This window comes from Cuculus canorus, chromosome 2 (genome assembly GCF_017976375.1).
Source record: "Cuculus canorus isolate bCucCan1 chromosome 2, bCucCan1.pri, whole genome shotgun sequence".
NCBI classification, from domain to species: Eukaryota; Metazoa; Chordata; class Aves; order Cuculiformes; family Cuculidae; genus Cuculus; species Cuculus canorus.
In genome coordinates this window covers 142,534,559-142,552,504 of record NC_071402.1, presented here as the reverse complement: position 1 = coordinate 142,552,504, position 17,946 = coordinate 142,534,559, and the positions used below count along the sequence as shown (strand labels likewise).

At 37.9% G+C, this 17,946-nt stretch overlaps 1 protein-coding gene across 1 annotated transcript in view; it reads right to left on the bottom strand.

The window, feature by feature from the left end:
• Positions 1-17,946, bottom strand: part of GPR158 (G protein-coupled receptor 158) — a 189,355-nt gene that overhangs the window by 92,522 nt on the left and 78,887 nt on the right. The window contains exons 3-4 of the mRNA XM_009569336.2: positions 15,092-15,194; positions 11,500-11,717 (exon numbers count right to left, since the gene is read on the bottom strand). Coding sequence (XP_009567631.2) covers positions 11,500-11,717; positions 15,092-15,194 — 321 coding nt within the window. The remainder of the gene's footprint in view (positions 1-11,499; positions 11,718-15,091; positions 15,195-17,946) is intronic.

The window sequence follows — 17,946 nt, the reverse complement described above, 5'->3', positions numbered from 1 at the left end:
ACTGCTCACTAAAACAGTCTGTATAAATTGAGTTCAATCACATAGAAAGAAATAGCTTGTGGTAAATCATAGAAAAAAAAACAACCTGACTGCAAAGCTCAAGATTCATAATATCTCAGAGGAAACAAACTGAGAATGCCCTAAGAAGAGAAGGGTTAGAATAAATCTGATAAAGATAAACCCACCTCATTAATGACTTGACTGAAAAGAAAAATGAACTATTGATGTAGATTATTATACTAGTTTCAAATCAAATAAAACCTCATAATTCTGAAAATTTCAAATCCAACTCCGGTTTGGTTTATTCATTTTTACTTTACAGTGTGGCTAAACTGGTCCAAACTAATAGCTTACGACTGGATCCAAGAAATGCTGACCCCAAAAATGGTGAGATTTCTCAGCTCTACAGAATTTATTACACTAAATTATCTCTTATAAACAAGTTCAGATAATTTTTCACCCAAAACTTTTGAAAGAAATGTTGCTAAGTATAATGCAATTATTTTTCCTTCCACTGTACTACTGAAAGCCCCAGCCCCAGGTCAGCCTCAAGTTATCATGGACTCTGCATAATGAAAAAGTAAAAAAACCTGTTCTTCTTCCATGAACTTAAGAGTTTAAGACAAGAGACAACAGACATATAAGGACAGATGAGAAGAACAACAGAACAACAAGGCAATGTCATATATTGTAACAAGCAATCCCAGCCTATCAGCATCCTACCTGTAGTCACATACTTTGTCAGCAATTGAATCTCAACACATCATATGAAGAGCAGGAGATGTTCTCAAAAAGCTTCTACCAAGCAAAAGGACAGTATGAAGGGAACGAGAGGTGTTTTTTTAAAAATGTTTATTATTATCTCGTTACATTTTTAAAAAAACACCTCTCGTTCCGAGATAACGATGATGGAAGCTGGTGTTGACACTTCTGCATCAAAGAAATAGCATCAGGAGAGAGAGAGAAAAGCTTATATGGGACTTCAAAAACCATGTACGATATAAACTTGGAGATGCAATGAGGACAACACAAAGTGGCAGTACAGAAATCCATTTGTAGCATCATTTCAAATAGATAGGAGCAGGCCATGACCACATTTTCCAAGGCCAGCTGAAAGAACATTGCAACAGTCAAGACACAAGAGAACAAGCTGAGACAAGAACTTTAGGTCTGTGGACTGGCAGAAAGCATGTACTAAAAGAGACCTCGGGATTTTAGTAAAGCTTAGACACAGCTGGAGGCAAAGTGAGCTCCAGAGTCCAAGATTACGTTAGATAAAAAGCAGGTTGCTACAGTAACTAAGAAAGCAGTAGCTGGGATGTCTTGGAGGGAAGCAAGAGGAGATCAAGGATTTTTTTTCAGTTATATTGATGAGAAGATGTCTGCGAAAAATGTCAAGATTTTATTCCAGAAAGGAAGAGGCATGGCTGAGACAGAAAAGGCAGAAAGCAATCTGATCGTGTTCACAGCACGAAGTCCTACAGAGAAGCTGTCAGTATAAAGCTGCTGCTTGCGAGTGATAAATTTTCAACTTTTGCAGAAAGAAGAATCATACAAATGAAGAAAAGAATGAAGAACAGGCATATGTTTTAGTCTGAATGATCTGTGTTCAACCTCCATCGCATGATACAGCCAAAAAAGCTAGAGAAAAGGGAGCACATAAAGTTTGTCTGAGTATGCCACCATTAAATAAAATTTTGCAATACAAAAAGTCAGTAAAAAAATGCAAGACTTTCCCTAGAATACATTTTCCTATACAGTTTTATTTCTGTTATTTGAAAGTTCGCATGCTACATTTTTTCTCATACTGTTTTCCCTACTGCTTCATTTCAAGCCATTTCTTCCTTCCCTTTGAGTGAAACTTTTTTTTTTAAAAAAAATATTTTCTCATCTTCATATGTGCTTCTCCTTATTTATATTGGTTTTCAGTGTCAAAATTTGATCGAGACACTGGCACATAGAAATGCACATTCCAGCCACTTTAATAAAAATCATGTTTCGGTCTCTAAACTTTGGCCCTGTCTGCTGGCCAAATGCTTTTTCTAGAGACAAAGAGCTTCTCAAGCAAATGACTGTTACTATGAAATTCTGCAAACTTTTCTGGTTGAAAACTTCCTCCAATACAAACTAGGCTCTTGCTTGGAATCATTCTTCTAAGTCAACACTTAGACCCTTAAAACAAAAAAAGGAAGGCCTGCTTCAGACAGAATTCTGCTCTCAGAAAAGGAGGCATGCCAAAGACCTTGTGCAACCCACCAGGGACTTGGCTACTGCTATTGATTGTACAAAGAAGGTTCACAGCAGCATACAACTCCAAGACAAATGGCAGGATAAATAAATAATGTTGCTGTTATTCTGCTGACATGATAGGAAGTCCCTTCCCAGTGAATCTCTAAATGCCCGCTCACAAACCCAAATGAAACTACAGGTAAACGCAACAGTCCTGAAGTTAATGCATCAAAGAATCGGTGGGGAAAACTCATTATCATGTAACAGACCATTCTGTCTATTCAGCTTCCTTACAAAGGGCCCAAATACAAGACCCATCAAGAACCCAAAACCACAGAGTAACAGACAACCAAAAATATTAGCAATTTGCTCAGTTTAATTTCTAGCTCTGAAACAGCCTTGGAGAAATTATTCTATGCCATAATAGTTCTCATTGTTGGAAAATATATGCTGAAAGTCAAGGGTTTGATTACCTTTAATTTACATAATTTATTTTAAAAGTGAAATCATAGTGCATTCAAGGCTACCGCAGGGCTGGCTGTAGTGACAGCAATCTTTCTGATCAGCACTCTGTACTGAAAGTGCATGACTATCAGCTCCATTAATTGGAACAATGGGGCAATATGTTGCAGGTTTTGTGGAGTATTGTTGGAAGAGAAGATAAAAATAATTCATGGACTGCAAAGTCTTGCTATTTAAGACATTAAGTCAAGAAAGTAAGGGCCGGGAATCAGTCTGAACACCAAAGTGGAGCAAACATGTCGTAGTCCACGGCTGATTGACATAACTTTGGAGGCAATACACTCCCCAATAAGCTATGTGTGTCTTCCAGATGGACTCTAAGGTGCTGTATAATTCAATTTTGTGCAGATAAATGTTGCTTTAATACAAATACAGAAAGGAGATTGTAGCTTTTAGATCCTTAGAGCTACTGTTAAGTACTGATGAATATTCATTTTTAACACCTACCTTGTCCATTAGGGGTAGACTCTCAGTGAGCGGCATATATAGCCTTTTTGTGCTTCCTACTACTGCCCTGTTCTTCTCATTAGCTCTTCTTTGTGAGACTGAACTGATATCAACCAAAATATTTTACATCTAGATCTTTATTTTCCTCAGACTTCAGTATTTCCTTAGGTCCGAAGTGCCTATAGTGGAACTCAGTTTATTTTTCAATTCATAAGCACTTAATTCCTCTAAACCACATATGAGAATGCAACTAGCTACAGATGTGAAACCTTTGGGCTTTTGAAGTGAATGACACAACACTCTGCAAAGACAGAGCAACACCACTACTGCAGCCATGTCTACCAATGCCTGCTGTCTTTGGGAATGCCAGCAGCCAGTATGTCATCTCAAATTTTCAACTGCTGCTGCAGGCTAACGTCCCCTGCACTTCTTATTTTTTCAATATGGCACTCTGCAATTATTTATGTGAGAGTTAAAAAAGTACAGCATCCCTAAAGGCATATCTTAACTACGCAGAAAACAGGAAAGGATATTTTATGAGTTCTGTTTTATGAATAAAGGAAATCAGAACTCCACTAAAAACAACAACAGTTTTGAAAACAACATTGCCAACATCTTTAAAGCTACACACTACACTACAATAAGCTTCCCTGAGAAATCAGAAGAAACTAGGTGTTCACCCTAGGATACCATGAGAAAAGGTGTATAAAGTACTGCACAGAATGTGTATGTGCTGAGTGAACTGTCAGGTATGCCCATCAGCACAGCATGTGAAGTCAGCTGCTCCATCTGTGCAAGATCTCTTCCCTCTACCAAGTTTCCACTTCAGCTGAAATGTCAGAAATTGGTGTCTAGGGATAAAAAAGCAGAATGCATACCAAAGATGAAAGGCATTCAGGCATAAGCAACATCAAGATACCACTGCAGAGTTAAAAAAAAAAAGGAATGGGTGATTTACATTAGCAAAAAAGGTATGTTTGCAAAGCCAGCATGCTTCAATACTTAAAGATGTATCACACATCAATAGCCTGTGATTATCTCGCTTTGAATTACTGCATCCTATCATGCCTGCAGTAAGGTAGAAAAGACATTTGTTAGTTTTCAGTATTAGAAAGGGGAACTTTTCAATTGCATTGATTAGGGACTACCTTCACAGTTTTGAAATCATATTTAGCAGAACACTTAAATGTATTTACTCTAAATGGGAAAATAGGAAAGTAGTGGCACAGAGTATCTAGGGACCTTGAACTCCAAATACTGGAAACGTGTATTCAACAGAGAGCAAAAATCATATAAAAATAGTCAGCTACTTTTATATGCCCCAGATCCCTCAAGAGAGGTAAAACGATTCACTGTTGTTGATGATTAGCTGTGTGGTCTTGTTAACTGTGAGTTTTTAATTTGATTAGTGTTCCAGACATATATTTTTCTCCTCTCATTAAAAGTATCTGTATTTCAGTATTTGTAGCCATTCTTGAGTGTTCGTGAATTGGCAGAGGGGGAAGACCAGTACAATAAAAGTTAGTTTAGTTATAAATGTCTGGTATTTGGGATTGAAAATGGTCTTGAATGGGGTAAAGCCCTTCATTTCAATGAACTCTATCACAGTCCTTCATCATTGGTAATGTCATATAACACACCCTATACCAAACTGCTGTTTTGAAGATTCTCCCTGTCCTCTAAACACTTTTTCCTTTCTGTTTCAGAGCTGAAAACAACCCTTTCTGAGTGTGCTGCTTGCTGTCAAATTTACCTTGATGTGCCGGATTTACATCCAGATACACTGGCCACTAAGAAGACAGACCAGATCCCCCAAAGGTTTCCTCCCACACACTCGCAGTTCCCCTGCCTGCTCAGAAACTGGCAGCACCGCAGTGCATGACAAGGAAAGATGATGGGAAAGTAACTTGGCTCTAGTGCAACTACCCTTTAGCATCAATCTGAATGAGAATTCTCAGCAAACACAAACCTTCTGAATAGGTCTACTGTGAGTCAAGTTTTCTCATCTCTCCATCAGCAAAGTAGCAATTAGCCTCTTCCACACTATGGCTGAGATCAGCTTCTCTGGTCTCTTTGCCAGTAGTGGTTCTTAGCATTTCTTAAGGGCTCTTAAGATTCCTCATAGCAGTTATATTCTACCCAATAGCTCCATGTTTGAGTTGGTATGCCGCTATGCAAAGGTCAGTTATTTCCAGCTCTTCTTCTCTGATTCATTTGAAATGTCCTTCCACTGTTGGTACTTTTATAAGAATATGTTTACAATGCTGCTGGTTTCCTCTTTAAGGCTCTGGTAGATCTAAAGAGGCCTTGAAATCCTATGTTAACTTTGAAATTTAAAAAACCCCAATTATTCATATTTATTTAAACATTGTTTCTTTCTGGTGCCATATAGCTTTGCTACACTGCATGCAATCAATACTGCAGTTGAGCTCTCCATTGGTTCATCTAACACTACTTACATAGAAGAATTCTCCTGTTTTGCTAATGTTTTTTCTTACAAAATCACTCTTCTCATTTTTGAGAATATTTGTTTTAGCATCAGTGATTTCTGTCCTTTCCTAGCCATCTACTTCTCTTAGCTTAGCCTCGTACTTTTTGGACGTGTTTTTAGTAGTAATGTTTGCATTATCCAATCAATAAGAATGCCACAGCACACAAAGATGTTTGCCAGTGTTCACCTTGAGCTGATTTGTTTCTTAGTTGTTCAGCTTAGAGAATGTTTGGCACTTCTGTAAACAGCTATGAAGATTTGACTCCTGAGGGCTGAAAGTTGTTCTGTAAGATCCTCTCATAGTTTGTCAAAGCCTTCTAAAAACCAAAGAAATGAAAGGAGCCTATTTCTTTATACACGCCTCTACAATTGCCAGGACACATATCTAGTCCATCCAAAGTGCTAAGAGCATCAGTTAAGCCCATTTCTTGTTTTGCATCCAGCATCTCTTTTCCTCCCTTATACTGCAGAGGTCTCAACGTCTCCCCAGCCGCAGTACTCAGCAAGATCACCTTATCAGGGCAGTCTAATAAAACTCAAAAGCTTCCACAACTGAGGAAAAAACTCCCTTTCCCAGGTTTCATTGCACAACTCCCTCACTGTCATTAAACTAGTGCTGTCAGGTGCCATCAGCTTTCCTGATGAGATATCATCCATTTCCATCTCCCAAGAGTTTTTCAGCCTCTTGCAGCTCCTGTTAATGCCAGGCTCAGGGCTTTCAGCTTTCACTACCACTTGGCATGAGGCTTGTCTAGAGTAGTTAAAGATTTCTTTGAAGTGATCTGCACATCTGCTTTCCCTTCTGTATTAGCTGTGAATATTTTTTCTTTTTTTTTTTTTTTTCTCTTGTTTGGCACATTTATTCCATTCACTCTCCTGCTGAAATGTGAATTGCTTTGTCTTTTATAGCAGTAGCATCAGCTTTATCTGTTACATTTTTCATCCTTCTCTGTCCTTCCCTACAATGCTTTTCATTACTGGTTTAGCTTCTGCTACTGTGCCTTCCTCCAAATTTATTTTATTCTTACCATTTTGGTGTTCCCCCTTCTCTCAGCAAAGGGCCACATTATTTTCTCCCTGTGATTTTCTCCAGTTAAGACTCCAGTTAAGACTCTTGCAGTTCAATAACTTTGCTGCCCAGCTAATCTTGGGGCTGTTGAGTCATTTTTATGTGTGTTTGACAAAGCCGCAGATGAATTCCTCAGCATCGATTTAAGCTTTCACACAGTACCCTTCTGCAGTTCCATTTTGTATTGTTTGCCAGTGCCGACTACTGTTTGAAGTCACTAATTTGCAGTTTAATTTACAGGTCGGCAATGCCAGGGTTTTGGTCTATGGTACTGGGTATAGCTTGAAGTAGCAATATATTGGACAAATTAGTTTGATTTTGTTTTGCCACCTATCAAACATGCAAGCCTATACGAGTAACCACAATGCTTTCAAGAAGAGGCATGAAATTTAATTTAATGACTCTTTGCCAAGAAAACAAAGGAATGGCTTTCAGATTCAGACTCCAGTGTCCTATCTCAAGTCCTGGCCTGTGCATTATTAAAGAAGAACAGCAGACAGTGATCCTTCCTGCTATATCCTCCCAGTTTCCAACAACCAAAAATTATGGACTTCTAGCACCAGATGTTTCACCAAAACCACTGTGGTTAATCAGCCAATAATGGAAATACCCTTTATGATTATTTCTAAACTCTATTTGCATTGATTCATACTTCAGGATCCATGATATTCTTTACCAATGAGTGACATAAAGCAACTAAAAGTAGTGTAAAACACCTGCTGGATTCTTTTCAACCACCTCAGAGATCCCTAGAACACCTTCTAGTGATATCCTAAGAGGAACCATGAATATTTATTCACACATCAACATCACCATGTCCTACACAATTTTATACTGTATTTCCTGCACTGTCTTTTCCTCTGTCATCTCCTACCTACAAGATGTGTAGCTCACCTAGTCCCTTGAGATAACAATTCCTAAGAGCTTTTGTTGGCAGATCTTGGAAAAAGTACTCTCATATCCACATGCTCGTAACCCACTTTCACAGAGCTATAAATACATTTGTAGGGCACCACATTCTTACAAAAGCCCACTTTCCACACTTGTCCATGGACCCAGTAGTTCTATGTTTTATTACCATCCCTGTGAGTTTGCAAGTTGTAAGTTGCACCTACTGATTTTTAGTTCCTGTCACCTCCGCCAGAAGTCGTTACAAACAGATGTCACATTTCCTGTCTTCCATTCCTCCATTACTGCTACTAATGTAAGGAGTAGCTCACTCCATGGTAAATAATTCAGCAGCTTTGTAGACAAGTTCTTTCAGAAGATGAAGACTCTTTGAAGGAACCTCTAAAAGTTCTAAAAGAAAGGTCTTAAAACTTCAGAGACTTCTAAAGGTTCCTGTAAAGACAAGCCTGCCTTTTAGAAGCCAGTCATTTGGCTTGCTATAGGCTTGGCCTACTTATTGCCACGCATTTGTCAAGATTTTTCACTAATGGAACCACTTTGGTTGATATTCACCAGCTTTCCCTGCAGATAATTATTCTTACGTCTTAGGTCAGTAATAAAGATCATGTCAAAATGCAAGTCATATTGTAACATCCTGTCAATAACACTTTGACAGTAACTGTTGAAAACATCTCTCTTCTTATTGCTATGCTGTTTGGAAATGGAGCAGTAGATCTTTTAGCCACAATTGATCTATTAGTAACTAGCTTGGATCTAGCATAAATCCCATGCTGCTGATTAAACTAAGCCTATGAGTGACTCATCCACACCAGCTTCCATTACAAGTACTGCTTGGTTATAATATGTATAACTAGTATAACCTAAATAGCTAAGATAGTTCTTCTCGTCTCTAAAATACTTCTGCTATGCATCTGCTTTTACTGATATGCTGATTTTTTTGAGACTGAGACTGTCACCTCCACTACCATGTAAGGGGTCTTTATGGACCTTTATCATTCTTCGTCTGAATTCTTATACTTAACAATATCCCAATCAAAGTGTCAGGGATGCTTCTTCCAAAGGCGCTTTCTGTTGGCAGACCTTAACTTTTCAGGACCTTAGCTTTTTGAGGTTAATATTTACTAGGACCCTCCATAAAGTACAAGCCTTAAGTAGCCCAGTCATTTTTCCTACAGTGGTAACGCATCTTAGAGTGTTTTCCCATTTTATTGAGCTCATTTCACTGGTCAACAACAATACCATAATGCGACATATCTATTCTTCATTCTTTTCGGCATTGGGATTTAATTTGAGCTTTTTTTGTTCTTAATCCACATTTTCTGCTCCTTTAAAGACTTTTTTTTCTTCATGTGGTAGCAGCACAGAATTCTTTCTACTTTTTATTTCTATTAAAAAGCTGTATTAAAAATTACTATTTGTAACTATTTAAATACTGTAGGGCCATACATGGGAGAGAATTCGAAAAATGCTCTTCTCTAACACCTACCCAGCAAAATGGAAATGAGCAATTCAACAGAGTAACTTTATTCACAGTGAGATATACTAACCTAATGGAGGTTTTTTTCACTAGCAGTTGGAAATTCTCAAAATGCAGATTTTTTAATGTATTTCAAAAACTGTTCTTTGATTTTCATTACTTGCCCCCTTTGGCGGAGGGTACACAGTCAGTGACTAGTTTTCTTCCTTCACTCCAAATTCTGTCACTATCCAATGTAACCAGCAGCTTTCTTGTGCAAATATTAATTGTTCACAGTATGTTTGCCCTCCATAAACCTTCTCATTTCACGACAATCCCACAAGATCTTTTTCTTTTGAAAATCATGCTGTACCAACAAGATAAAGGACATAAAAGATGTATAAGAAAAAACTCAGCTGAATGACATGAAGAGCAATGGAACGTATATTTATCAGTTTCTATTCCTTGAAAACATTGATAATACAGGAAAGAATTGTTAATCACTGTATTACTTTTTTGTCTCATTTTTCCTCTCCTTTTCCTTGTGAGATATACATTTACAGCCAAGCCAATTCTCTTCTAAGGTAGCAAAATCATAATTGAATACACGTCTGTCCAAGTGAATGAAATGCAATGTCTCAAAGCCATCATTTTTTATCGTGGAAAAAGAATGTGTTGATTTATGCCTGATTCTCACTCAGATGTCATGATGTCTAATGGTAGCAGGTAATCTGGAAACAAATAAACTCAAACTTTTTCATAAAGACCAAAAAGTTCTTTAGAAACAAGGAAAAGGGTGTATATGTATATGTTATTGATTTTGCATTAAATATTCAGATCCCATCTGTTTCTTTACACGGAGTCTACTTTGGAGAAATGACTATTCATCCCAAAAGTAAAAACGCACCTTTCATTACTAGAAGGTTTTTGTGAAATACAAGATTTCTGTTGTACGTTTAATAAAGATATATTTTTTTTTTACTGTATATCAGAACATATATAATTCTACAAGTGTGCAAGAGTTTATGTAATTTTACTCATCTCAGATCTCAGACTATTTATGGTAAAATATAGAAATGTCTTATAAAACAATCAATACTTCAGTGTGAAAAAAAAAACAAGCCAAACTTGCAATAGCTGCATATGAAATAATCCACACTATTTAGAAAGTAAAGTTTTTTACACACAAGGAATGCTTCTTTCATGATGTTGTCTATGACATTAAAACCAAGTAACATTACCATGTGGACTAAAGTGTCACAAAATCGGAATGAGGTTCTTCTGCTAAGTTAATGTTAAGCAACTGATCAGATGCCTACAACAGACTTCTCATAACGAAAAACTTTATAAATACAATTAAGTCTGTAATTTGGATCTTCTTATGCAATATCATTAAGCACAAAGGCTCTGTCAGAAACAGAAGAGGAGGAAAAAAAAAAAAAATAGAATGTTACTGTTCGCTCTGTGATTTCCTGCCAGGATATTAAAGTCTTTCAAAATCAGCCACGCATTTGTAACACAGACACTGAAGGATTAGGAAGACTGTGGGATCAAGTGTTCCAAAAACCAAAATGGAAATGCTTATCTAGTTATGGAAAGTGAATGAAGCTATTAATTTCAACAATGTAGCATACTGTGTGCACACCTACGTCTCCCAAATGTAGGTAGCGAATGTGTGTCAGCTTCGATTCATTTTTTTTAGTAAATTGGAAGTTTCAGAGAATATTCTGTATTTATTGAGGCAACAGTGAGATTCCATGAGATCTTACTTGTTAAAAGATTCTGAGTGGACAAAAGCAGAAAGTTCATTAGGTTAGTACATAACACAACTGTAAATTTACAGATACTCCTTAATCTAGTCATACTTAAGAGAAAAGAAAGTCTTTAATCATAGAATGGAGTGTAAACTCTCTAGGAATTAGAGTTGCTTGGAAAGATTTCTCCTTGATATAACTATTTTCTAGCTAGTCTCTCAAATATACTGAAACTAAACATTATTCTCATAGCAGTAAAACAGAGATTTTCAAGATCCAGAGACTATAAATGCCAATATGCCTCCTTAGATATCTGTATATTTGACTTGACTTTCCAAAATTATTTCAAATATAATAGGTTTCCTTGATTTTTGCTGATCGTCTATAAACATAAGCAGACTTCACTGGGAGACACAAGTTGCTTAGTATTTTTTTCAAAAACTACATAAACAATTTAGGTACCTCTACACCTAAAGCAAAGAATTCTCTTTGGAAATCCCATTCTTTCCTTGAGCTGAGCTCCTCACCTAAAAACTGTCAAAATGAGAAGCTATACACCTAACATAAATGAGTCTATACCACATAACAATCAGGAATATCAAAATAAAACATGTCTGATTACCTTTGCCTTGCGAAAATGGTAGACTACCAGCATGCTTATGAAGTCCAGCAGCATACAGAGTGTTTGGAACGAGATGATAGCCAGTCGTAAATACTTATCCTCCTGTGCATAGCAGGGAGTATCATCTGTACAGTAAGAACATCCTTCCCTGCAGGGTAGGCAGGTGTAGACTTCCTCCGACAACGCACTGCCAGAAAAGCGAGTTTCTGCATCCTTTTCTGAAAGTATGAGAAGGGTAAGGACATTAGTTGTACAGGATGGGCAGTTCACCCATACAGGAGAAAAACAGTCCTCTGCTGACCCCGTTTCCCTCGCTGCTGGTCTCTCTCATTAAGTTACAATACGGCTTGCCACTGCTGCTTTCTTCATTTCACCCTCTTTTGTTACTTTCAGAAAATGCAGACCAATTTAGACATGAGGGAAAGTGAGCTTATTAAATGCCAAATGCTTCCCCCCATTGTATTTAAAGCGGACTAAATCTGCATGGAGACTTCTGAATGGAGAAAAATTCACATCAAAGATTTGGGAATAAGGAAAGGATTTTACACAGACGTTTGAAGAGCAGACCCATTAACTACTTAACGTTCACAGTATAAGCTCCGATTCTATTTCAGATTGTTCCTCGATTTCATAAAGATGCTATCTAGTGAATTAATTAGCTTCAAATTAGATGAAAACCTTCTTAATTAACATTTGTTCAGCATGCTGTTCCATGATTGCACTACTCTGTCTCCAAAGCATAACCAGTGCGCTTACACCAAGCATAATTTTCCATTGTTCACACACGCACACTAGGAAATCTGGAAAACCTATTGACAAGCTAATATTTTGTCTACAAAAATCAGTGTTTCTTGAGCTGACATCTGGTCCATCGAAGTAAAGCAATCAGCAGAGCACACAGAAGGATTCCAAGCTTTTCTGATCTACGAACACTTATCCACAACATCCTCTAAGACTGCTTACCCTACATTCACTTAATGGAATAAGAACGTGAAAGAAAAAGGGGGTGATAAAGAATATTCTTAAATAAGAGAGAAAATTGAATTTGCTGAAAATGTTTACTATAAGCAAGAAAGGGTTAAAAGCTTCCAGATTTGAAGCCAAATCAATGTTGTGTTAAAATGTGTGATAATTTCTTTCTTCTTTTCACAAGACTAGAGAATTGCTTCAATATCTTTGATCAAAATTCTCCTTGTCAGTGAAAGTAGTAAATTGTGCATTTTTTAGTCTTAATTCAAGAGACTGCCTATTTCACCTATGTTGCATATGCATATTGGCTTACGAAATCTCTATTTAGACTTTTAGCTTGAAACATGTGAAGCAGAAGGGCATCTACAAGGGTAGTTATATCTTGCTTTCTTAAATGAAATCTGCATCCTACAGTGAGCAAAGAACAGGCTCATATTTGCCACGAAGATTGTGGATTCCTTTGGAGTTCTATTCTAAACAATGATGTCGGAAACCTGAATATAGCAGAGCAGTGCTGACTCATGCTGGTAGCCACATTTTCTCAGATACAAGCAGACAGTAAGATGAGATCTTGCGTCTTTTCGACCCAGACTGCGGGAGGCAGGAACGGAAATACTGGAACACAATGGTGCTTGGGCATCCCAAGAAGGTGGAGAACCTCTGAGGAACACTAGTCCTGAAGATATCCTAGAACTGGAACTTCTTTTCAGGGCAAACACCCATGGACCTCGACCCATTTATCATTTCAAGATCTATTCTAGAAAACACCTTCTCTATAGCTAACATCATAGCTCTGTTTACTAAATTACAGTAAAGAGTCACTCTTCCACTAGCCCATGTTCAAAAAGATCTCACACTTTTGAGCCACACATGAAACATTTGTTTTTACTGTGGTAAGTAAATAATTTATTTTAAGTGTAAAAATCTGACTACTGAAAAATGACTATTTAAAACCTAAAGTTTTAAGACTACTTAAGTCACAAAAATTATATGATAATTTCGCATAGTCCTAAACTTGATTCTTACTTTATTTTTCAAACTTTCAACCTTGAAAGTTGTTGCAAACACATTATAATCCATTTTATCAAGCATTTTCTTATCTGAGTCATGCATGGAAGTATCTTCATGTGTGCACTCACCAAATACTACAGGGATAATAGCCAGTAAACAGTTGCACGTTGCAGTAAACATCCCAAGGATATGACCTCATAACGCAACAGCAAGCCTTTGCTTAGATTTGTCTAGTGTCATGCTGTTTACTGGAAGATTATTGACACGCATCTCCTGCACTGCTACCTATGACTGACTATCTGGTGTGTACGTTTGACTTTGAAATGGTTCTTCATCATAGCAAATATAAGAAAGATCAAAAAGATTGAATCCACTTGAGATTTTAAACAATGTGATAAGGAATTGTAAATAGTTCCCATCTTTTACTTTTCTCCTTGCCAAAAAGAAAGAACTTTTTTCAGACCCTGTGAAACAAGTTATCGCGACAGAACCAATCATCAATTTATCACTGACTGGGAGCTTACTTAGCCATGCACATCCTGGCCCTGACTGTCTGGCTCGGTCTCCTCACCAAAGTCAACGTAACACCAATTCAAACCATAAACAGTTCAAGTCAAGCCTGAAGTTACTGCCTTTTACAGCACTGCTAGGGATTTCACCACACCATGCCTTCTCCTGTCTCAGCACCTCCTTGGGTGCCATACAATCCTGCATGCGATTTACCAGTACAAAACACCACAATCCATATCAGTGAGTTATTACAGAGGTGCATTTTAAGTGTTGGATACTACTGGAGGTACTTCTATAGTGGAACTGGAACAGCTGTGTCCACACAAGGCAGGAGATAATACATGCTGTCCTGGACTAAGCTTGGTGAAAACTACTCATTGCCATTCCCTGGGCATCTCACACAAACTCCTCCTGCGGCAGAGAGCTGATGACGTGAACGTTTGGCTGCGGTCATATGATGAAAGCAATAGACATGACCTTTGGGCATATAGTTTACATATTTTTCCCCTGCTAGGTATCAACAGAGTTCTGCTTCCCTTAATGTGAGCTACTCAGTCTAAGTATCATACAAGGAGTGTCCTGGGCAGGCATAGGCTACACCTCACCCATATCACACAGCCAACCAGAGTCTCAGGCTTGATTCATTTCAACACCTCATCAACAAATACAAGAGTTTGGATGCTTCTTTGGACTCTCCTTTATAAATGAACTGAAAACAATTAAAGCCCGCACAGAGCCAGAGGTCATTTTGCCCTGACCAAAGAGAAAACTATGAGATGACCCTGCTCCTTACTTGTGCTTGAGCACAGATGCTAGAAGTCTCTTATTTCCTCATAGCAAAACTTCTTTTATGTTTTTAAATTTATTTACAAATCAAATATTCTTCAAGTGCGTATGTTTTACAGGATCCTCAAGAGTATCACAAATGACAAACCAAAGGGCTAGAACTCCTTAAGTGATTATATAATCCCAGAGTTGCAAACCACTGGGATTTACTGTATAACCCTGACAAGGATGAAAAGGAGCCCTGCATTATTAATGCTAGCTCAGTTTTCTTTTTTCTTTTTCTTTTTTTTTTTTAAACTCAAGCAAAGGCACTTACTCTGAAAGCTGTTCACTGGGAAGATGTTGGGATCATAAAATCCAGCCTTGCAAATACATTTGTAGGCTCCGAGCACAAATCCAAGGCCTTTAATTGGCATGCACTGTGAGAAAGAAAAAAAGAAAAGTCATGCAGATTATCATACCAACTGTATACTCAGATGTACATTTAAGCATAAAAACATTACAAGATACTGTAAGCAGATTTCTAAGAATAAATAGGCCCTCATTCCAGTCTGACAGTATTTTGTCAGCGACTTCTCCCATAAGCATGTATCACCCTATATTTTTTTCTTGCTGTTCATCACCACAAACAGCAGACAGTAAAAAATGCCAAATTTGACCCTTATACTTTTGCTCTAGGTGGGACATTAGACAGCTGTAGATTTTTTTTCTGGAGAGTTTCCAGCATTTTTTCCCAGCACAGCAGGTGGGTTTCAGATGGCTGGAACTCACACTACACGAGGAAGAAGAGTCACCTGCAGCCAAGCCACCAACCTTCTGCAGGCAGCACGTGCTGGTGCCCTCACCACACTGGCAACCACATCAGAGTGGAGATCAAACCAGTCAAAACAAAGCCAACAACCAGGTAGAACAAATGGCTGCAGACCTACATCTGACATAGGTGAAAGAGAGGGAAAGTGAAAAAGCCACTTTGCCTTTCTTTGTCTCAGCTCCCCAGATGGCATCTCGTTCTTTCTTGCACCCTTTACTAATGTAATATCTGTGCATGCAGGTGCTATTGGAAAAGAGCTAATAAGCAGGAAACCAGCATGCAAGAACACTGAAAATTCATTCACCCTTTGCATAAATATGAAAGCAAGAAAAAATGGAAAGAAAAGGCAGAAATGATTTTTATTCACACTTCATCTTCACCCTACAGAAACATGACTGTTGACTGGGTGGGGGAGGGGAGAAATCAAAGCAGGGTGAGTATGTGTGCAAGTCCAATGACAGCAAAACCTCTTTAACCAAGCACAAAAAAAGTAATTGAAGTAGGAAAAAAGAATTATTCAGGGGAAAACTCGTTCTGCGTTTTTAGCTTTTTGCTTTGTAATAGGAAGGTACACACTGCTATAGAGACTGCATTTTATTTTTGAAGGCAAGGAAGAAGTAGCTTCTACCGTATTCTGCGAACACTGGAGCACCTGTAGTACCATATCCATAATCTATTCCCGCTGAACAAATTCCTCATATTTTATATGTCCCAAGCTCATGAATCTGTTCTGCATTAAAATAAATGCCTTACTGATGGTCCTTTCACACATATCCAATATTAACACAAATAGAAGTCTGTAACTTTTATTTCACTGTTGCCAACCAGTCTAGAACCTGAAAATGAACAAAAAATTTCAAACAATGTTATCTTCCCTTGGTCTAGCATATTACTCTTGTTTCCAGTCTTTGGCACCTGCAAAGTTCACCTTAAAAACCATCGGTCAAATTCTGTTTCTTGCAGTCCACGTAATCCCATTCAAAGGTGTAACAGGGATCAGAACATGAGTTTCTTGAAAGGAGGGATGAAGAGAAGAAAAAAAAGCAGCCTAGATCCCTCCAGATGCAGTTTCAAACTCTGAAAGTCCACTGTGCTCTGTGCTCAACACTGCGTGAAAACATGTCTGAGAGCCTGACATTTTCAAGAAACCGCAGCAACTAGGCAGGGAAGAACACTAAATATCACCTATCGAAGAATAGAGAAAACACTTTTCCAGGAAAGAAAAAATTCCTCTTTTTTTACAAACAACTTAACAATTAATATTATATTAACCAGTGGTGCTAAGTATTATGGCAAAAAAAGGTAACAAACTGAGTAAGAGTTGGCTGGTGTACAGGAGTTTAGCAAACAAAGTCCAGATTTATTTAATTAGGATTCTTTTGTCAGATAAGAGCTTTTTGCTGCCTGTCTGTCTGTGGGGCAATCCACACGGTACACAGGAGGCACATGCAAGAAACTTGTGTCCTTGCCCTGGCAAGTGGCACTATGGTTCCAGCAGCCCCGGTGGCAGACAGGCAAAGCAGCATAAGCTCAGCCCCAGAAGCCCACGGCATCGGTCCTGGGCTACAGACCGTGAGGAGCAAAGAGACTGGGCAACCCACAGCAGACTCTGCAGACACAGTCAGCAAAATATTATTCTGCTGCTAAGTTACTTAAGATTTGATCCATATAGAACTTAACACTGAAAAAAAAAAGCAAATATGTGAAAAATAAACACCTTTCGCATGAGCAAAAAAAGAGGGAAAAAACTGACCTGGTTTCAGGTTTCATTATAAATGTGGAAGCAAAGCTCTGAGAATACAGGTGCCATATTCACGAGTATTTTTGTCTTCATCAGTAGTCATCACCAGCTTTTTAAAAACCATGCTTTATTTAATTCATAAGAGCAGCTACCTTAGGTAGATCAGAAGCTCCATTTAGGCTTGTATCACACCTCTGATGTGCCCAGCAGCCAGTGTCAAGTGAAAGATGAAGGGTGGCTATCAAGTGAGCCATCCCCTAGATGCCCTTCAGGACATCATACTCCTAAATGGAATTTGTATTGCTTTAACATCCAGCCATTAGTTCTCATAGATGGCTGGGTTACAATTAAGATCAGCTTTATCATAATCTTTTCTAAAAAGAATAATAGGTGTCCGTACAATTTATACAGTGCATTTATTCCAGCTGTCTGTTCTCTGGTATTATATTTTCAGCTTTACAGTATTAGTGTAATGTAGCAACTCCCAGGCTTAACATAATATGCTTTAAATCATACAATCAGGTCAAAAAATGTGGTATTACGTAGATATTTATCTTGAAATTATTTACAAATAAATAGCTACTGAATTAACATGGACACAACAACGAAACCAGCTAAA